Source organism: Belonocnema kinseyi, chromosome 1 (assembly GCF_010883055.1).
Source record: "Belonocnema kinseyi isolate 2016_QV_RU_SX_M_011 chromosome 1, B_treatae_v1, whole genome shotgun sequence".
Taxonomy (NCBI): domain Eukaryota; kingdom Metazoa; phylum Arthropoda; class Insecta; order Hymenoptera; family Cynipidae; genus Belonocnema; species Belonocnema kinseyi.
Window position 1 is genome coordinate 159,599,535 of NC_046657.1, and position 23,256 is coordinate 159,622,790.

Genomic DNA, 23,256 nt, shown 5'->3' on the forward strand with positions numbered 1-23,256 from the left:
GCTTTTAAATTGGCTATAATTTTAGTTTAAAATTGTAGTTTTGAATGTGCAATTCTAAAAGAGTTTAATCTTTAAGGCCTTGAAACTAAAATTTTCTCTTAAATTAACTTTTTGATAAATTTTTAGAGGTTTTGGAATTTTAAATTTCACAATATTGTAGTTTTAAATTCAAATATTCAAAATTTAAGTACTATTTCGCTATTAAATATTTTATAATTTCATATTAAAAGCCTTAACAAAAGCATTTTCGTACTGAAAAGCTTACAATTGTATACAATTTAAAAAAATGAAATCACATCATAGCAATATTATTTTGTATTCTTTATCTTAATTTTTAAATTTTAGTTGAAGATTCTGAAATTGTCTGATTTTTATTTGAAATTTTAAACAAACCATTTCAAATTGAAAAAATATTTTATTAGAACATTTCTAGAACGAATAATATTTCTCAATGAAGATTTGAAATTAAAAAGTTAAACATTGTTTTTAAAATAAAAAAAAATATTAAAATTAAACTATCTGAAATTGATGCATCAGTAAATGAATAATTTCAGTAATTTTAAGTGGTTACAATTTCAGAGTTCTGAATTTTTTTTTACATTTAAAATTTTTATCTACTATTACTTGTATTGATTAAAAAACCAATTGATTTATCCTAATAACTTTTTTTTCGATGAAAAGACAATATTCTCAGAGTTATAGCATTTTCAAAATTTTTTAAATCGAAAATTTTAATTTTGATTGTAAAAAAAATAATGAAAAATACAAAATTCCATTTTATGGTCAAATCATGCAGGATAGGAAAAAAGTTGAATTAACAAAAATTGTGATACTAAAAAAGATCTACGAATTCGTTAATAATTATTTTTTTAATATGACGCGTACTTTTTGTCTTATTTGTGAAAAATAAAATTGAAAATAAAATAAAAACTTGTGAAAAACGACAAAAGTTACGAAAAAAAATTACTAACAAAAATTGTTCACTTGAAAAAGAGTTACTGCACATTTGTTATGAATCGCTTTTTGATAGGACACGTAGTTTTGGTTTTAATCATAAAAGTGGCATTAAAAATATAAATGAAAAATTTTGGAAAAATGACAATAGGTACAAAAACAAATTTATAATAATTTATTAAATTCTCATCATTTATGATTGGCTAAACAAAACTTTATCGCTCTAAAAATGCTACAAAATGTCTTTTAACCATTTTCCAACAGGACTCGTAATTTTGTTTTTATTTGTCGCAAGTAATATGCGGAAAATGGAAAATTTCCAATATTACGCCAAAAGGTGCGAGATATGTAGAAAATCTGAAAGAAAACTTGTATGATATTCTTCTTTATACATAAAAATTAATATGAAGACCAAAATCCTATTCTTAGCTTAACAACGCGAGATAGAGAAAATATGTGAAAAAGTATTGCTGTTTTTTATTTATCTGAAGGTGGGTCAGAAAATATACATTTATAAATGTTTGTCAAAAATCGAGTGTGCAGCTCGAGTGTCACGATGATAATATGTACCTTAAAGCCTACAGAGCTTTGAGCAATTTAATCTTGAACTGTGCTTGCTTAAGTAGATTATTGAGAATATGAAGACGCATATAAATACTGCGATTTAAAAAAGATCTTTTTGATACAGTTTCATTCAAGCATTCCAAATGCAAAGAATAAATATCCCATCGCGGAGCGCGTGGTAAACCGTTATCGAGCGCGATGCGCAAGATTTAAAAAATTGGTTTAATTATGGATTTTTAATTTTGCATATTTTCTTGTGAGCAAATAGAAATTCAGAGACACGAACTCTGCATTTTCCTTGATTAGACACAACAATTTCCTTATCGTTCTTATTATATGACTTATTGAAGCCAATCAGTTTCTTGCAAAAATATTTGCTGATATTTATCGACTTCCGCAATTGATAATACGGAAGAAGTACAAAATTCATAAGAGTTATCTATTTTTGATATACATTAGACTCTACGACACTTCTCGTTTCCCGATTTCTCCTTCGTTCGCTTGCCCTCTCCCTTGTCTCATCTCGCGCCCACACATATGCGCGTCCGACTACGCCTACTACGCCAAACGCGGCGTGACACAGAAGAGAGGGTTATCTGACACTTCCTGTTCGCTTCCCCTACACCCCCGAAAACGAGAAGTGTCGTAGAGTGTACTGTATTTTAAATAGAAAAATAAATATAAACATTTAGCAAATAAAAGTAAACAACTTACGAATGTAGATTTATCTTTATGGTACAAATCATTGTAACTAACGTTGCTCAAGGAAGTCGGTAATAGAGCACTGTTTAAATCTGCTCAATCGTGTTTTATCTGCAATATCTGTTTTATTAATGATTCTCCGTATTATCCGAGTATACACCTCGTTTAATGCGGAGTGCTTGGATGAGTTTCGTTGCCTCGGATAACGCGGAGCGTCGGATAATCGAGGTTTTACTGTATGTGTGAAAAAACTGTGGGTTTCGCAAATAGAGTTAATTTTTTATAAACCGGGAGAAAGCTGGGAGACGAAGGTGTAAAAAATAGTGGCCACTCTGAATAAGCTAAGAAAATTACTTTTTAGAGAGCTGAATATTGTCAAAATCATTATTTCGCATATAAAGAGATTGAGAAGGGCCGTCGACTAATTGAAAGACAAAAAAATGTTCGGAGGAAAGTTCTCCTCGCCATTTGGAGACTTATTCGGTAATGCAAGGATTTCTAAAGGAAAAACTTAAATACGATCTTTAAGTAAAAGAGAACAGTAGTACACGTCAGTGCACTATCAGTCCATGCGGGTAATCAAGGGATGTAAATAGCATCATAAGGGACGATGATGCTTGGTTGTATTATTATATTCAAACAATGAAAGGAGTATGGATGAAGCATATGTTCTTTGAAGATGAAGATGCTCCAGTGCAAGATTACCTACAGGAAATTAAGAAGATAGAAGTTAGCTATGCATATAGATTTGAAAATTCGACCTTGAATAAAAAATGAAATAATAGACGTAGCCAAAAACTAAAAACACCGCCGGAATCGTCTGATCCATATCTCTAGATGATTTCATAATTTTAATTGAAAATTCATCACTTTTTGAAAATGTAACTAATATTTGAAAATAATTTTTTGAACTAAAAATGTTATTGTTCCAGTAGAAAATGTTACGAATATCGAATTCACCTATGCCAGTTCAAGATTCATCATTTTAGTTGAAAATTTATCAGTATGATTGAAAATTAATCTCTCCAACTGGGAATTTAACTGTCACATTATTGGTTGAAAATTGATCTTTTCTTGTTCAAAATATAACAATTTGGCCGATAATTTGTCATTTTTTAATGAAAATTTCACTATTTCGTTGAAAATTCGCCTATTTTGATAAAAACGATTTTTTTTTTAGAAAATCATTTACTACTTTGAAACTTCATCTCTGGGTTTGAAAATTCTTTTCGGCTAAAAATTCAAGTATTCCAGTTAAGTATTTGTCATTTCAGTTAAAAAATCATCTTTTAGGTTGAAAATCAAATTACTTGGTTGAAAATTAAACTTTAAAAAAGTTAAACGTTGAAAGCTAAATTTTTATTCAAAATAAAAAAAAAAGTTTTTAAACAAAAAATAAATCAATTTTGAACAAAATAGTCAAATTTTCGGAAAAAATCGTTTTCGTCCAAACAAAAAACAAGTTTCGAATTATATTTAATTCAAAACTTGCTTTTTGTTTGGACGAAAATGAATTTTTTTCCTGAAAATTTGACTATTTTGTTCAAAATTTATTTATTTTTTGGTTAAAAATGATTTTTTTTTAACCAAAAATTTAACTATTATTCCAGTTGAATATACCGTAATTCAATTAAAAAATTTATCTCTTTGGTTGAACATTCATTGCTTGACTACAAATTTAATTATTCAATTTTTTGTTGAAAAATTACCTTTTTTAGTAGAAAATACGTCTTTTTCGTTGAACATTGATTTTTTAAAATTAAAATTTAGTTATTTCAGTTTTGATTGGCAATGTATAATTTTTGGTAACATTTTTTTTTTAGCTGAAACTTCATCTATTTCAGTTGGAGATGCAATTGTTTCAGTTGTCGATTCGTCATTTTCTTTAAAAATTCTTCAGTTAGATTAAAAATTAATTTTTTAAACTAAAAATGCAACTTCCATTTCCTGTTGAAAATTCTATTTTTAGTTCAAAATTCAACTGCTTGGTTGACTATTTGTGTTCTTTGTTTGAAAATTCAAGTAGTTCGTTAAAAATTCATGTATTTTGTTGAAAAATTGTATTTTTTGGTAGAAAATTAATATTTTTGGTTGAAAATTCATCTTTTTGGTTTAAACTTGAAGATTCCTTAATTTTGTTTGAAAACTTATTTATTTTGCAATTTTTTTGCTCTCGTGTGTTAAAGGATGTTTAGAATCAACGTCACAAATTAAAATAAATGTTTGGAATTTGCCGCAAATATGAATGTTACTTTTAGTTGACCAGGAAAATTCAAAAACTTGACTGTGAAAAGGCGAGAAATTACGGCGAATTTCAAATTATCCGCCGAATCGTCAATCTATCGTTATTTCATTTCTAGAAGTACGATAACCGTGAAAAGTATTGGGAGATCCTTGAAAATGTAAAGCGAAAGGATCAACCCGGGTGGTCCACTTAACTCCAACTGATGAACAAGTCCCCACTCTTAGCACTCTTTGTAGTGCTTCCTGAAGTAATAAATTAAGTACGGAAATAGATCGTGATGCAGATAATAAATTATGAGGGCCATTTACAAAATTTGGATACAGGCGCGTCAAATTTCGCACGACTAACGCGACTCTGACATCGCCACCCGGGTTGACCCGAATTGGCGTTAGTTCTGTCAGCAGACCGTGACCTAATCGCTCGTAATTCATTTGTTTTCCTCTGTTTCAGACGTACGGTGGCGGTGCGTTCGGCCCGGCGGCCGGTGGCCCTGGTGGCGGTCCAGGGGGTGGAGGCGGTGGTGGCGGAGGGACGACAACGGGCGTCGAAGGGGCAACGTACCCTCCCGACTCACCCTACTTCCCCTTTGGAAGCAGGGTTCCACCCTCCGTCACCACCCCTAACCCCGGATCAAACCCCGCCACCCCGACTGGCAACGGCGCTCGGTTACCAAACCCCTCGGCCGGTAAGTAATTTCGAAATTATGCCACTACACACGTTTCAAACTCGTAACCCCTGTCAGTTCCTTTAAAACATTATTTTTCTACAGGGGTCCACATCCTAGAAAGGGGGTGCGCGCATTATAATTTCTATGTGGATCTATTCTTTATTTAATTTTCGTCCTCTCAGATCGAAAACAAAAAAGAAACAAAAAAAAAAGAAAAAAAGAGTTGATAGCGGCTTTTGTGCCATTGAGAAGCAGAAATTCTGGTAAAAGTAACGCTAAATATTAATTCGGCTCTACTTCAATTGTAATTCAAATATCGAAGTAGGGACTTAAAAGTCTGAAAGAAACGCACCTTGAATTTATTTTAATGAGTTGAATTTTATAGAATCAAGATTAACTAGTGACATACTCTCTATATTTTAGTCCTCCTGATGAGATGAATCGATTTCATTTTATTCTTTTATAATTCTGTGCTTTCATTCTAGGTACGGTTGCAACAGTGAAAAGAAAGAAAGACGTAAGTTCATTATTATTGTTTTTAAAACATAATTTTTTGCTGAATGTAGTTTGTTTTTAAATCTCGGAAAATGCATGAATTATAAATCGAACCTTTCACAGTGGTTAATGCACTTTTGGCGCAATTTTTTTTATCAACCCACCTGGGGAAAAAAAACTGTCGATTCCTCTTTGGCGAACATTGGCTTTTATTCGTTTCCGCAATTACCGCGCATTATTGCCGGCGGCTATTACGGGATTGGTGAATCTCTACATTGGTGATGACAAATGCAACACTGGTAGACCTAATATCGATAGCTTCTCTGATAACGACACGTAGCAATTTTTATTATCATTGCTACTGCTTACTGTTACTGTATGCACTAATAGGTCCCCGAGATTACTCTTTTTTAAAAGGTCAAAAAAGGACCCTGCTTATGAATATCTTGGGTAAGTTTTCGAGATATGGGTCAATTTTGGTTTAAACAATTTTTTAGAACAATTTCATTATTTATTCAAAAAAAAAGTTTATAAAATCATTTTTAATACAGCTGAGCAAAAATAAAGCTTTTTTACGTCTTGCACTTTTTTCATACTGCGAACCATTTGCAATTTACAACGTTATAAACAAATGATTTTTTAACAAAATTGTAATATTTGCTGTGTTACCTCAGAATCTATTGCTCAGAAACATTTAAAACTTGTACGTGCTCTATATGGAGGATAGATCTCTTGAAAGGAGAAATAAATCTTCCGATAGAATAAAAACTTCTCTCCTTAAATTGTTCATAAAAAGTTGCTTCTTTTAAGAGGAAAACGTTTAGACTCTTTATTTATTAATAAACAATCATCTAGATCAACCAGTGTCATAATATTGCTATACTTGACTTTTTTTTAATAATCCTTGACACATAATTAAACTTTTCACTCTCGTGATATTTTCTCGTACGACGAGCCATTATTTATTTATGGCCTCATAAACAATGTATTTTTTATAAACATGCCCTCTCCTAAAAGCCACAATTTTCAAGCTATTAGATGTTATCTTCTTTTATATCCTTAAATTTACTATATATAAAATAATTATCTTGGGTAGCATTTTTGATACATGCGCTTTATATTTTAAAACCTTTGTTATTAACAAAAACGCTCGATTAAAAAAATCGATATTTTCCTAATTTTTTTGATTATGTATGGCACATTATGAATCTTTTCCCTCTCGTCATATTTTTTCGTACTACGAGCTATTATTTAATAATGGCTTTATAAACAATGTATTTTTCATAAACATACCCTCCCCTAAAATTCACAATTTTCAAGTGATTAGCGATTATCTTTTTTTATATTCTTATTTTTACCATAAACAATATAATTATCTTGGGTAGAATTTTTGATACCTTTGTCTTATTGTTTATAACTATTGTTATTAACAAAAACGTTCAATTATAAAAATCAATTTTTTGTTAATTTGTTTATTAATCTGTAGCACAAAATAAAAATTTTCACTTGTGATATTTTTTCTAACAACCAGTCATTGTTAATTTATGGCCCTATAAACAATTATTTTTTATAAACATCCCCTCCCCGAAAAGCCACGATTTTCATGTTATTAGCGATTACCTTCTTTTATATCCTTAATTTTACCATAAACAATGTAATTATCTTGGGTAGCATTTTTGATACCCGCGTCTTACTGCTTATAACTGTTGGTATTAACAAAAACGCTTAATTAAGAAAATCGATTTTTCTTAATTTTTTTATTAGTTTATGGCACAAAATAAAACTTTCCACTTTTGTGATATTTTCTCTAATACGACGAGTCATTAATATTTGATCGCTAATAACTTGAAAATAGTGGCTTTTAGGGGAAGGTATGTTTATAAAAAATACATTGTTTATAAGACAATAAATAAATTATGACTGGTCGTACAAAAAATATCACGAGAGTGAAAAGTTTTATTTTTTGCCATAGATTAATGAACGAATTAAGAAAAAACGATTTTCTTAATTGTGCGTTTTTGTTAATAACAAAAGTCATAAACAATAAGTTTTTATTTCGTCGAAATATTTATTTTTCCTTTCAAGAGATCTAACCTCGATATATACAGTGAACAAGTTTTAAATTTTCCTGATCAATAGATTCTGAGGTAACACTGTGCAAATGTGGCAATTTTGTTAAAAAATTTTTTGTTTATAACGTTCTACATTGCAAATAGTTCATCGTACGAAAAAGTGCAACACAAATACTAATTTTATTTTTGCTCAGCCATGTTAAAAATAGATTAATAAATTTTTTTGTGAATAAATAATGAAATTGTTTTAAAGAATTGTTTCAATAAAAATTGAATCATATTTCGAAAACCTACCCACGATATTCGTATTCAGGAGTCTTCTCTTGACCTTTTAAAAAAGAGTAATCTCAGGGACCTATTAGTGCATACAATAGTGTTTATAGCGACTGGAATACATGCCTTTCCCGTCAGAGAATACTGATAAATTTTAAGATGAAGTATGACTTTCATGCTTCGAATATTGATAATCACTTTGACCATTCTGCAGGGTTTAATTATTTAATTAGGTGATTAATTTGATTTGTTATGCTTGCACAGAGCCTGGAAGGACCAAATGGAGAAGTAGTCACAACACAGCATTGGGTAAGCACATTTTTTTGTGATTAAAAAAAAATTTAATTGTGACTACTATAAGTTATTCATTATGATAGATAAACACTTGAAGCCTCAGCAGCCATAACATTGGATACACTCAGAGAAAAAGTTGTCTTGTATCAAAAGCATTGTCCTCTTGTCTGTTTTGTTTTGATTCACTTTACTACCATTTTTAGACAAACATAATTATTTGGTTGCAAGATTGGGTGAAGTTTGTTGCAAGAGGTTAATGTTTTCTGCAAAAAGATTCTTTTTGAGACAAATGAAATTCCTTTTAACATTAAAGTTAAGAGGAAATTCCAGTTGTTTATTTATATTTTTTCGACAAATCTTTTACGCCACAATAGAGAATAGAACGCAATTCAGCACAACTTTTTTTTGAAAAAGAAAAATGGCGGTGCTGGCCCTAAAAAAGTTTTTTACATGCTCATCATTTATGATTGGGAAATTATTAGAATTGTCCGAAATTTGACATCACGGGTTTTCAACGGATGGCCACGCTTCGAGACCCCCTGAATCCGAAAGTCAAGTTTTTACGATGACGTACGTCTTGTCTATCTGTCCGTCCGTCCGTCCGTCCGTTAACATGATAACTCTAGAAAAAATGAACGGATCAAATCAATCTTTGGCACACTTTTTTGATCTTAAAAGAAAGGATGAGTTCGTTAACCAGCCATTTTTGATAAAGATACAAAAAGTGAGCGCATTTAGAAAATATTTGAGACCAATAATCGATAAAAAAAATTTTCAAAGTTATAGCATTCTCAAAATTTTCAAAATCAATCGAAAATCAAATCTTAAGCTAAAAAACGCACGATATAAAAAAATGAAGAGAAGAAAAACATTGCTTTTTGAAAGCCCTACAAGATTATAATAACAATTTTTTGGATTTTCTTGGAAAATCTAAAGTTTGATTGTAGAAAAAATGATAAAAAACTCCATTTTGTGGTCAAACTATATATAATATTTATTTGTCCAATTTCAGACTAAACTATTTAGAATTTAACTAAAACTTAAGCCTAAAATATTTTAGGCCCTCAACCTATTTTTAATTTGAGTTTAAAAGCATTGACGAGTGCGTAGTGTCAAATTTACATGCAAAATATTAATTATAATAAGGGCAAAATTACGAATCTTAAAAATAAATATTTAATTAAACTTAAAAGCATCACGATTTAATTATTAATTTTGTCATTTTCAACAAAGAAAGTATACTTGAATATCAAAAAGATTGTAAACGTATAAAAATTGTTTATGTAACACATTTTATTTTTTTCTCACTTTGCATATCGCCGTAAGTGGGTTTCCAGCGACTAAAGTATAATATCCTACTTTAAAAAATAAATATGTAATGTCAGAAATAATTTTAAAAATCGTTTAACATTATTTGAAAGTACAAGTAAAATTTGTCATGATAAAATTGTTTCTTGCTTTCTACATGTGAAAATAAATATTATCTTACCCTACTTCAAGCAAAAATTACTCTTCCCTCTTTTTTGAGCATGATACTTGGGAAAACCGTTTGTCGTAATTTTAATTATTCCGAATGGCCACTCTTAAGCTAAAACTAATACATAACATATTCTAATAAATAACGCTAACAAAACCGAAAAACGCAATTTTTAAACACGGATTTCTCAGAAGCAAAAAAAAAACATTTTTGTAAATTTACAATTGTATGCAGAATTTTCTATATTAGGTGAATTGCGTTGAAATTCAACATTTCTCTTTATAATTAGCTATGAAATAAAAATCAATAATTAATGTTTAAATATCATGCCCATAAGTTTGTTTCATAGTATTCCATAAAAAACTCACAAGTGAAAAATTGTCTTTTGCGAGTTCTTGGCTCTTATCATATTTTTTTGCCTTTTTCCCAAATAGAAATAGTTTATAGTATATAAAATACTATCTTTTACCGATAACTATATGTTTACATAAATTGTTAAAAAATTTGATGTTTTTTTAGTAATTTTCTTTTAGAATATAGTAAGATACTCGCTGTTTTTTCCGAATTATTTAACTTATTTTTAACTTTTCAGTTAGAGCGAGGTAATAATCCATTTAATTTAAAATAAATAATTGTTAAATCCATTTATTATTTTTTATGATCATATTCTCTGTGAATAATGTTAGAAAGTTGAGGTTTATTCAGAAATTTTGATCTTTTTGTCCATTTTTTACTTAGATTGGCGTAATGACTAATTCAATTAAGAAAACATAATTGTTTAAACAAATTATTACTTGCTTCAAATCAGCATTAATATAAATAATTTTTTCCGGGCTCCAAAGTCGAAAAAAATCAGAAAATTTCGGAGAAATTTATAATTATTTTTACTATTATTATTAATAATTATCTCACTAAGTAAAAAGTGGGCGAAAGTTGAAAATCTTAGAAAAAACGCAAGTAACCGCAAGTATCTACCATTACTATGGAAGAAGATCGTTATAAACAATAATAATTGTTTTAAACAATAATTTTTGGTAAATTGAATGAATTATTACCTCGCTTTGAATGAAAATTGTACAAAAACGGCAACTTTGTAGCATTATTCAAAGAGAATATTATTAAAAATAATACATTAAAAAAACTGGGTTAAATCAAATAAATTATTATCTCACTATAATTAAAAAGTGGACAGAAAAAAATGTTGAAAAATACCGCAACTTTATAACTCTATTGTCTATATTCTAAGTAAAAATTGCTATAAACAATATGTAAATAATATTATTTACAAAAATCTTAATCAGTGCCAGAAACTCGCAGAACCAAATTTTTCACTTATTGGGCTTTTTCGGAACCTATAAGACAGATTTATGTGGGTAATATTTAAAAAATAATTTTTTATTTTTATTTTATGGATAATTGAGAAGAGAAATGTTGACTTCTTACTCGATTCACCTAATATTGACGATTATAAATAAAGTGTACAAAAACATATTTTTTCTCGTGGGAAATACGCGTTGAACTTTATAGGGCTTATGGAACCTCTAAATATCTTTTTTTTTAAGGCATTTATATCTTTGTGAACTTGAACAAATTTGGGAGCGATATGCATGAAAATTCAACAAAAAAATTTAGAGTTTTAGACCGCCCTAATGTGGCTATTTGAAGACACGGAAATTACATATATGTTACAATTTAAAAAAAATTGTGAGCAAGGGTAATTCGGGGGGAAAAAAATAGGAAACATTTTTACATAAAAAGATATATCTCAATCAAAATATCAAGAAATACGACAAGTATATATAATTTTTTTTTCTTTCTTTCTTTCCTTTTTTTTTTTTGAAATTCCTGCAACTGCTGGATGTATAAAGTTCGTTGCTGAGTAGAGTTACGTGGATAATTGTTTTACCATGCAACGCCTCCATCCGTACACACATCTCCGTGACATTTTCCCATGAGCCTATATTCTCCCTTCCATTCTCGTAGCTCTGATTTTTTTTCGACTCGACCACTTTTTGTTCCACCCTGAGAACGACTCTCTTCGTTAGTGCAAACGAGGATACGGATTTATTGTCAGTGGCATATCTCTTGATTTTTCGATTTCAAGAAATATTTTTCAAGATCCGCGACACGGTCAATTCAATTTCAATTTTTTTTTATTATTCTTTTTGTCATTGCAGTGTTATTTACTCAACGGCCTGGATACTAAAATATTGTTCGTCAATTTTTGTGCATCAAATGAAGTCCTCTAATTGTAACTAAGGTCGCTTTTGCTATCTGATATGGTAATGTTTTATCAATTTGGTTTGCTAAATATCTTTGCTTTTATAAACAGAGAATCTCGAAAGTATCGAATTCATCGTGTCGAGTGTCTCGTGGGATGTGAACTACAAATGTCTATGCGTTGAACGAAACAACAAAAATGTGTTTTATTTATTTTAAACCACTCAGTAGAACACGTGCGAACACTTCTTTCTGATTAAAAAAATTTAAACTTGACTAATTCTAATATTAAAATGGATAAAGGCTTATACAAAATACAAAATTTTCAACAACAAAAAATAGAAAAGAAGAGGGCTACCTCCTAATCATTCCCTTTCTTCTTTTGCTTTAATTATCAAGGTGGCTACTTGACCGGGAAATGACCGCGAATTTAATTTAAAAACCTGGAATTTACTTATGATAGCCGCAAAATTCAAGTTTTCATTATGTAAATAATTTTGGTCAATTTAGAAAATGATTTCTACTTTATCTACAGTCGCTGCTTTTTCAGATTATCTCAGTTTACTCTAATCTACTAAAATCATAATTTATCATTGAATTTTTATTATTTTCCATTATAAGGAAAAACGTTATGCAATTTTTTCTCTTTAAGGTTTGATTCGCTTACTGAAGTTTGATAATAATCAAATTGATGATATTTCAAACATACAGAAACAATCATTTTTATGATTTAAAAAAATATTGATTTATCACGTTTTATTAGCTTACTGTTCATATAGCCTGACTTGGAATAGAGAATTTTCGAAAAAAGATATCGTTTTTATTTTTGGACAGGGGGTTTCCATAAAGAAGTATAATTTCACTTGGAACAGGAAATTTCTTACACGTGGAACAGGATTTTTTTAAAGAATTATAATGATTAGAAGAGAAAGGAGTCTAAAATAATCCCCGTTCCAAGTCGAAATTGGTCTTAATTTGAAAGTTTCCTCTTCAAGATTTTAGATACAGAAAGTATTTCAAGTAGTTTTTAAAGTTGAAGTAGTATTTCAAAGAAGAAATATTGCTGAATGATGATAAAAACTTTTGTTTTATTGTACGTTCCGAATACATCTTTCACTAGTTAAAAATTAAACTCTTAAATAAACTCTTTTGTTGAAAATTATTTTTTTTTGTTCAAAGATGCATCATTTTTATTGAACATTTATCTCTAGTTGAAAATGTAACTACTTGGTTGAAAACCGTTTTTTATTGTGAAGAATTAGATTTTTAACAGACAATTTAATCATTCTATTTTTGGTTGAAAATTTATTTTTTTTATATATAAATTCAACTATTTTGTTAAAAATTTATATTTTTATTTAAAAATTCAACTACTTGTTTGAAAAATTATGTACTTCGTGAAAAATTCGCTTTTTTATAGACAATTAATCTTTGTGGTTAAAAACTAATATTTATAGTATAAAATTCAACTATTTCAGTTGAAGGCTCATCATTTCAGTTGAAAATTCATCAGTTTTATTGAAAATTATTTCCCTTAACGGAAAATTCGAATGTCCATTTTTCGTTCAAAGTTGATCTTTTCTTGTTCAGAATTCAACAATTTGGAAGAAAATTTTCCTTTTTTAATTCAAAATTGAATTAATTCGTTAAAAACCCGCATCTTTTGTTAAAAATTAATTTTTCTTGTTGAAAATTATTTTGTTTTCTAAACTGAAAATGTAACTGTTACTCCAGTTGAATGTTCTATAATTTCAAATAAAAATTGATCTCTTTGGTTGAACATTCATTTTTGGCTAAAAATTTAATTATTCAATTTTTGGTTGAAAAAATGATAGTTTTTAGTTGAAAATTTATCTCGTTGGTAAAAAATTCAACTATTCTAGTTGAAGATTCATCATTTCAGTTGAAAATTCATATTTCTGGTTTAAATTTCAATTATGCCAGTTGAAGACTTACAATTTTAGTTTAAAATTCATTTTTTTAATGTTACTATTTTTACAAGTTTTTTTCGTTCAAAAATTAGTTTTTTTTGGGTGAAAAGTAATTTTTTAAACTGAAAATTTAGCTTATTCCAGTAGAATGTTCCATATTCGGTAGTTAAAAAATCAACTATTTCAGTTGAAAATTCATTGTTTTAGTTGAAAACTATTCTTTTTGCTTTAAAATTCAATAATTCCAGTTCAAGATTCATCATTTTAGTTAAAAATAATCAATGACGTTGAAATTTGAACTATTTTCTTGAAAATCCTTTTTTTTGTTTGTTGAAAATTAATTCTTTTTTGGTCGAAAATTTAAGTATTTGTTTCAAAATTGATTTATTTCGCAATTTTTTCCTCTCTTGTGTTAAAGGATATTTAGAAATTGAATCGCCACCTTAATTATCTTTATTCATTTCTTTTCAATGTAATTATTTCCTTGTCCCTATTATATCGTTCTTAATTCGTGAAGATAAATTGTTTTAAATAACATTCGATGGATCTTGTAATCATAGTTATATTTTGCATATTAGAAAGAATCAGTTGAGTTTGGATTTAATTTTGAATCTAATTTCTTCATTCGAAATGGAATTATTGTATACATTACATATCATGTCCTTGTTCGCATGTAGTATTTCAAGTTAATAATTTATGAAGCAAATAAGGTGTTTGAAGTACTGCTTTATTTAGGGATAGTAATTGGCGGAAACTACCATCGCTTCCTTTCCCTTTCAATTGATCAGACTATTCTGTAATTTGGCGAGCGCCACGTTTCCCTGATTATTCAGTAAACAGGCAGAGCATAACCCTCGGCATAAGCCGAAGTTTAGTCGAGGGTCTGGTATATTATAACCTTTGTGATAGTCATTGTACGCGCAATCGATAGAAGATTAACTAAAGATAGGGACTTCAGGGACTCATCCAATTTTCCTGAGAACTGTTGATTTTTTATTGAAAAAAAATTTGCATTAAATCAAGTCGGCTAATTCATTTGGCTGATTTTATTTAAAAGAAGCAAGTATTTTCTTTTTACAAGGGACCGATTTTCTTGAATCAAAAAAATAATAGAATCAGGACAACTATTTGAATCAAGAATATATTTACTCCAAGCAAAAAACTATTGACCTAATTTGTGCCGTTATACTTATTTGCGTGAAGTTTAATAAAATATTGAATTGAGAATATTATATTCTCATGATAAGTGACTAAAACTCTCACAAAATGTTTCTTGATCCAAGTAAATTCTTATACTTATTTTGAATACTATTTTCATTGAAATAATGTTCATGTTCTTGAGACGAGAAAATGAATGTGTTCAGCGAAGAAATAATTTCTCTTAGAATAATGCTTGAATATTTTCCTGAAAATAATTATTAATTTGAAGCAAATGTCAGATTTACTTCTAAGATAGCTATGTTATCAAGATAGAATCACATCAGTTTTTTCAACATAAGAACTGTAGACTTGATACACTAGATGTCGCACACGTTCGTAGTGAAAACTCTTTTTCATTATTTCATTTTGAGATACATTTATTTTGAAATGCAATAATATTTATAAAATTCAAAAAATTGGTGCACACAATCAATTTTAATTGTGAAAATGTAGATATGAATTTGTAACTTTGACAAACTACTAACTTTAGGCTGACACACAAATAAAATCACTCATAAAACTAGTTTTAAAAAATTATAAGTTTACTGCGTCGGTAAGTTTTTGTAGGTAAAGATTAAAAATGTTTAAACAGATTTGAAAAAAGTGTTTTTAATTTTGAAATTATTATGCAACACTGAAGTAAGTTCATTCCTAAAATTATTAAAAGATTATAAATGTACTGCGTCTATAATTTTTGTTCGCTGGTGATTTGAATTTATTAATCTACTTAAAATTAAACCATTTCGAATTTTTTTTAACCGTGCAACATTTTTGTGGATCGAAAAATGACTGGGAATTTTTTTCCTCGATTAAAACGGCCACCCTGAAATTATTTTTGTGTAGTGTTCAAGGTAACAAAAAATCATCCGGATTTGAAAATAATGATAAATATTCCTGCTAAATACAGGAATTCTTTTTGCAGTAAAGAAATATTACTTTTTTGATTCGGCTAGATTAACATTGATTTTTAAATAGTTAAACATTTTTTAATATGAATCTTATTTAATGAAAATTAGAGCTGCATGACATATATGTTCATGGATTTGGCCATTTTTCTGATTTTCAACCTGCTATTATCGAACACGGAAATTATGCGTAAACAAAATACAATTCCGTGTTCGATAATAGCAGTTTGAAAGTAAAAAAAATGGCAAAATTCATCAAAGTTATATATAAGTAAAAAGTTAGTTTTGAAAATATAAAATGATTATTGTTATTTTAATTTAAACTAGGTAAGTTTTAGGCAACAGTTTTTTAACTTGAAAAAAACGTTAATCTAGCCGAATCCAAAAAATTAATTTTTCCCTATTGAAAAACTAATTCTTTTATTAGGCAGGAATTTTTTCTTCATTTTCAATTTTATATTCTTACTTGCTATCTGAAATAGTTAATATCTTGTTTTATATTTGTATATATTAATAATTGGTAATGCAATGCTTCCCGCGTACTGTAGTGTGCATATAATGTTGCTATTTTAAATAATTAAGTATAGATTTAGTTGTTTTTTAAAAAGTAAAATTAACAAAATTAAGTTTTTCAGTAAATGAATTCGAAGATCAGAGAAAATTTCATTTCAATATGTCATTAATTATAGAAAATTTAATACGGATATTATGAGTATGTATATTTATAAGAACTTAATAAAAAATTAAGTTTTTCAGTCAAAGAATTCATTAATCATAGAAAATGTCTTGGACGGCAAATGTTTAACATTTTGGCAATCGCACATGTACTTAAATAATTCTTTGTTATTATGTAAATAATAAAAAATAAATATATGGCAGCATAAAACAAGGTTATAAGGTTTAGAAAATGTTTAAAAATACAATTATTACATTTTCTTGATAATTTAAAAAAATGTTCTGTGGTTTTAAAGCAAAATATTTAAGGAAACAGAATTCAATAACATTTTTACAGAGCTTATTAAGAACGCATTTTATTTTATAAAAGAAAAATTAAAAAATTGACCATTAAAAATGTTTCAAATAAAATAGTTGAGATGCAAAGATGAAGCAAACACACATTTTGCATCCGACCACCGTGAGACTCTTTTCTTCTGATTTCGAAGTATTTTATATTTAAAAGAAAAATAAAGTATCGAGCACATTTTTAAATAGGTAATATTTAAACGAGCTATAAATTTTGTCTACATATTTTAAATTATTGTTTAGGAATTGTTATTTTAAATTAAAAACCGAGTTAAAAAGTATTATAAAAGAATTAAATAAATCGAAAACTGCGTTTTACAGAGGTTTTTAAACATCAGAAAATATTTATTTGTCGCGGAGGTCATTAAAGCGCCTTTCAACTCAAAAATTCTTTATTTTTTACAAGCGTTTGATAGTTTTTAGGCGGATTAAATTTTTAAAGAATAAAAACTTGAGCCCCTTGAAAAAAAAATCATTTCAATTATTTGTTTACATATTTCAAATTGTTTTTTTTTAGGACAGCTATTCCATATTTAAATCTGAGTAAAAAGCGTATGATAAAAGAATTCGATGAATTGAATACTGTGCGTTTTATAAAAATTTTCGTGTAGCAGAACATTATTTTTCATCATTGATGTTATTAAAGCATTTTTGTACTTGCAACTTTTCTTTATTATTTATTGCCTTTGGGTCTTTTTTAAGCGCTTTAAATATTTAAAAACAACAAGTAGTGAGTCCCTTGTTACATAAGTGAAAGTTACTTCGCCTTTTCACATATTTTTAATCATTGTTTAAGAAATGTTATTTTGCATTAAAAATTGAGTAATAGACTATTATTTATAAAGTTGGATCAATTGAAAACTGCGTATTTTAGTGGAGACGTTCGTACAGCAGAAAGTCGTTTTAGTTCATGAAGGTTATTAAAGCATTTTTGCTCTTGAATTTTTTTTATTGTTGATTACTTTTCGATATTTTATAACATTTTTAAAACTACTAAGAAAAAAAGTATCGAGCCTTTTTTCAAATAAGTAAAATTCAATTCTAAAAATAGTCTACATAAAAAAATGGTATCTTAAAGTCTCCCGATAATTTTCAAGTATCATCAGAAAGATGTTTTCTTAAAAGAAATTTTGAGTTTAACAACTTTTAATTTGAAGATGGTTGAGGCTCATCATACTGCTTAGTACGAAGCTGTCTAGAAATTCTTAGCCGAGATTTTGTCATCGAAATCCAAGTGCTTTGTTGGAAAAGTGGTTCGAGTGCGCGGTTAGAACACACTAGTTCAGGTAGTTTAGATAGGGTTCGAATCCTCGGCGAATGTAATTTTTCAAAGCGTGTAGGCACTAGTCTATTCCTCCGATACCACATATTCTTAGATTAAGAAAATATATTCTTGAAGTGTGTTGGAAATTATTCCTTGGAAGGAAAAGTATGTTCTGCCCTTGAATACACCTCTATATGAAGTAACACAATAAAGCTTTTGAATAATAAAATATGCGATATTCTATCTAAGAATACATTTTCTCAGATTAAGAAAATGTACGCTTGTTCCAAGCATACGGTCAAGTATTCATTGATTCGAAACACACTCATATTCTATCGTCCCCATTCCTTCCTGCGATTGACTTAATCAAGTAAAATTTACTTGATTCAAGAACAATTTTTTTCCAATGGGATTTTGTAGCTCCGGACAGAAACTCTTACAGTTTCGGTCGAGTGTTGGTCCGTCCGTTGTACTTTTTTCACGTGTCTCGAGAAAAGATTCGAGACAAGATTTAGTACAATAATCTAGACGAGATTTGAGGCGAGGCTGGAGGCGAGACGGTTTTCGAGACGAGACTTGAGATAAGGCGAGATGATGCGCCAATGAGGGATGAAGGAGGGGGGAAAGGAGATAGTAGGTAGAAGGAGGTGATTCAAACGATTAATTATTATTATATGAAAACTGTTCTTATATTTTAATATCCCATGGAAAAAAATATGTTAGATGGATGGGCGGAGAAACGATTTAAGGCCATTTATCAGAATGTGTTTACGGTTTTGAAGTTACAGGCCAAACTCTTCTATATTTTTGTCCAATATTTTGCATGGGTGATCTAAATATTAATATCTCGCCCCTCTTAAAGCCGGTTTTTTGTAAAAATGTTTATGTTTTGTTTTATAAGCGAGAATAAAAGTACAACATCAGTCACGCTCAATGCGGTTTTGCAATACTCGTGGATACCTTGGTGAACGAGACGAGGCAGATTTCCCGTTGCGAGTCAGAATTATCTGGAACGGATGACGCTTTCATTGTTGTGAGATTAAGGCCTGTTACAAAAACTGATTTTATGCAGCGTGGCCTAATTCAATTTCAAGTAATTCTTTTAGGCTGTCATGATTATGAATATCAATAAATTTAACGAGAGAAATATAAAAGTAATTACATTTCATTAATTTTTCTAATGAGGCTTTTCACTTCTTAATTTAGTACTGCAGTATCTCAGGAATAAATTTTGGCTTTTTTGTCAAATACAAAAATTGGATATTTAATCACCGTCCAAATTTGAGAAACTTACACCCTAGAACGAAAAAAAAATACAGGGTGCCTACTAAGCTGGTAAACCGGAAATTAACCATTTCTTTTCTTATCGGGAATTCTTGCAATTCTTAGTTACAGTTTGAAGTCCTTTTAACTTAAAATTCGTTTAAAATGTGAATTTTACATGTTTATTTGAAGTCTGTCAGCGAGTCACGATTTCATTTTTCGAAGAATTTAAAATGCAGTTTTTTATACTAAGATGTACAACGTTGCTTTTCTTTCAATCGTATAGTTTGGAAATTAAGGTCTTACTAATCAAAGAATTTTTGATTTGGAGCGTTCAAAATTGAATTATTTTAGAATATTTAGGCTCGTGTATAGTAAATTAGATCACTTAAAATCTTTCGTTATTCAACAATTGATATTTTAACCCTTCTAAAAATTTAAATCCTTTAATATTGAATTTTAATATTGAATTTTAATATTGAATAATTAAATAAGAAATTTCGAAAAAGGATAACTTTGATTCGAGAATGTTGAATTATTTTATATTGAAACAATCAAAATGGTTTCGATTTAAATTAAAATTGCTCGAGGTGCACAATTATAAATAAAAATCTATCTGAACTTAACGTTATTACAGACCGGTTAAAATCTAATAATTTTATATGCAAATTTTTATAATTAAACGATTCGTAATTATAAAGACGGTGGCAACTGACCAAACTCAAATTGAAAGGCTATTGTACAATTTTAAATGAAATTCTTCATCGGTAAATAATTTTTAAATCGAAACCGTTAAGTTTATTGATTTTAGTTTGATTCTTTATAATTAGGACCATTTTTATCTAGGAGCATGTGAAATTGAATATTTTCAGTTAAATGTTTTAAAATTGGGAAATTTTATTTCAAATTAGTAGGGACAATATTGTATAATTTAAAAACTAAGGAGTTCTAATACGTGAACGATTAATTATAAATGAATTACATTCAAAATCGAATAGACTCGTATTCGAATTTCGAGTGTGTGTTAAAAGCTCTCTGACTTTATATTTTAAATTGTTGAATGCTTTCAAATAATTTTTAATTAGTTCGAAAATTGAAATCTTACAGAATTTTAAATTGAAAGTCTTAACATTTGAACAATTTTTCATTTTTTCAGTTTTAAGAATTTCGATTTCCGTAAATGTAAAATTAATCAGTTTGTACTGTGTTAATTTTTATTATATTGGATTTGAATTATTTAATCATTTTTTCAGATTGTTTCTGATTTGGAAATGTACAGCATGAAACATTTAAATTTGAAATAGTTAAATTTTAATGAAAATGTTCAATTAATGACAATTTCTTTAGTTTTTGAAGATTTGGATTTGAAAATCAAAACAATCAGGAAGTGACAGTGATTTTTTTCTTCTATTTCCAGAGTTGCTATGAGGGTAGTTCCTTTCTCAACATCTAATTTCCAATCGTTAAATGTTCCCGATTCCAGATTTGTTATCCCTTATATTTTCGCCCTTTAGTAGTTTAATATATGGTGCCAAGAGTGTGCCTTAAGTTTGATTATAATTTATTCAGGTAAAAGGACCAAGTGTGATTACATTTCTATTAGGATATGGGCAGCTAGTGTCGCCAGGGGGACACTAGAACTTCGCTCCTCAGGTTCCCTGGGGACCCTCGCTTAGCACCGTCCATAACCTTCGTCGAGAGCTCCCATTTCCTCGCCCTTTTTCAGTCCTTAACGGTACTATGGGGTCTGCAAGATTCGTCTGAAACTCATGCGCTCGAAATAATTGCCGCCCAGGAACACTCCTCCGTGAGAATCACCTATAATTCAACCCCCCAAATTTAATGGAATAGGGCCGAAAGTAGATGTATTTTACTGTATTTCATTACATTAATTTTTTATTACACACGCATCCTTTACCCGCAGATTCAGTAAAAAAACATTAATGAGACAATCTAATTTACAACAGTCAGGAATCATGATCATGAGTTTTTGTCCGCTGAAGTAATAAATAAGTAGACCAATTCTTTGCACTTTACCCCCTGAGTCACTCTGAGCGGATCAGGAAAACGGGTCACATGATACATCCGTCATTCTCCTGAGTTAGTTTTGCTCATACAACATTATTTGAAGCGATTTATGCAATAAGGTCATTGTGATATCCACGAGGCTCGACACAAAAAAATCTGATCGCTATTATCTGTGTATTTATGCGCGAGCATGAATGTCCGTCACGAAGATTTTTTAATCTCCTATAGGCACCAAGTTAGATTACTCAAGTTAGATCCTGACTTTTAGTTAATTTTCTATACGACTCCAAGACTGCTAAGTAGTTTATATATTTTTTATTCATTATTATCATAAATCAGTATTTTAATCCGCTCTGTAGCAAGAGAATGCAAGTTCTGGTAAATTGAACGGAGCTTGTACGTACCCTAAAGACCAAAATCTGCGTTTTTCTAGTAGTTCTTCAAAGTCGAAAATGTTTATGAGCATCTTAAATTCTTTTTTATCGAAAGAAAAAAAAGCTGTAATAAATATCGAAGTGCCCTTTTTCGGCAATGGATCCGGTAAGGTTGCCTGCACGAAGTCGAGTGCATGTGCAGACTGGGGTCACGGGTATCGGGATACCATATGGTGTCGCGTGCTGCGGTCGCCAGACCGTGCAACCATCTTCCGTGCCCACCTAACCCATTCCGAACTTCAGAGCGCACCCTGAACTCGTTTTACGTTAATTCGTGGCCTCGAGGAATTTCTGGGAGCTGATGTTAAAAAGAACCTACGGCTATGGATACCTTTGCGTTAAGGAACACGGACCACCATAAGCGTGATTCGGACAATGGCCTCACAGCAAAGGGCAGTCACCCGGTATGTATATCTTGCCTTACGTCTGGAATTATATACCTTCCAGGCTCCCCATTGTATCCACGGACCACGATTATAGTGCTTGTGATGCAACAATTGCTGGCCCAAAAAATGACCAGTAAACCAGGAACTCGTGCAAACAAGAAAGCACATTTTACAGTTGTTAGACACTTAAAAATTGTATTTGTGGAGTTTCAATAGAATTTGAATTTGTAAAGCGAATAAATAGTTGATTGTGCTCTCGTGCAGTTTCCGCCTAATTTACATAAATTAAAGGGTCATTGCGTTGGATGTGAAGCGACCCTTTGATATATGCATAATTTACAATCTTACAGAAATGATTTTTGAAGTTATTGATAATATCTATGGCTCGCGCTGTTCGATAAACTATATCGTTCATTTAATCGCGTACTTTCCACAATTGTCGACTAATGAAGGGTCCCCAAGTCGTTTCGGAAAGAGCAGTCTTTCAAGGTGTCGTAAAATTTGGGAAGGGCTATGCGTCCTTTATGGGATTTCGAGAATTCACCGGGGCGACCATTAATTACAGACCTCGTCCAAGTACCTCGTGAAACTAAGGATTTTCAAGAATCACGAGTCGCGAGATCAATTAACGTGAACGTCGTCGTCGTCGTCATACCTTGGACGTGAAAAGAACGTTTCTTAAAACTAATAAAACTCGCGCCCTTAAGCTCCAGCGTCGATGTACTTCAGAGAACTTGTTCTGAAAAAAGAGTCTTAAGACACGCGAAGTTCACATAAAATTCTCGAAAGATGTCCGTGTTGTAACAGTAATTTAAAATTTTTATTACCCTACTCTTTGCTTATACATAAACCCGAAGCT

At 29.8% G+C, this 23,256-nt stretch overlaps 1 protein-coding gene across 12 annotated transcripts in view; it reads left to right on the forward strand.

The window, feature by feature from the left end:
• Window positions 1-23,256, forward strand: part of LOC117168005 (protein daughterless) — a 318,058-nt gene that overhangs the window by 39,445 nt on the left and 255,357 nt on the right. For all 12 annotated transcript variants that reach the window (XM_033353401.1, XM_033353319.1, XM_033353327.1 and 9 more), the window contains 3 exons: window positions 4,916-5,150; window positions 5,618-5,649; window positions 8,237-8,281. In XM_033353401.1, the coding sequence (XP_033209292.1) occupies window positions 4,916-5,150; window positions 5,618-5,649; window positions 8,237-8,281 (312 nt within the window). The remainder of the gene's footprint in view (window positions 1-4,915; window positions 5,151-5,617; window positions 5,650-8,236; window positions 8,282-23,256) is intronic.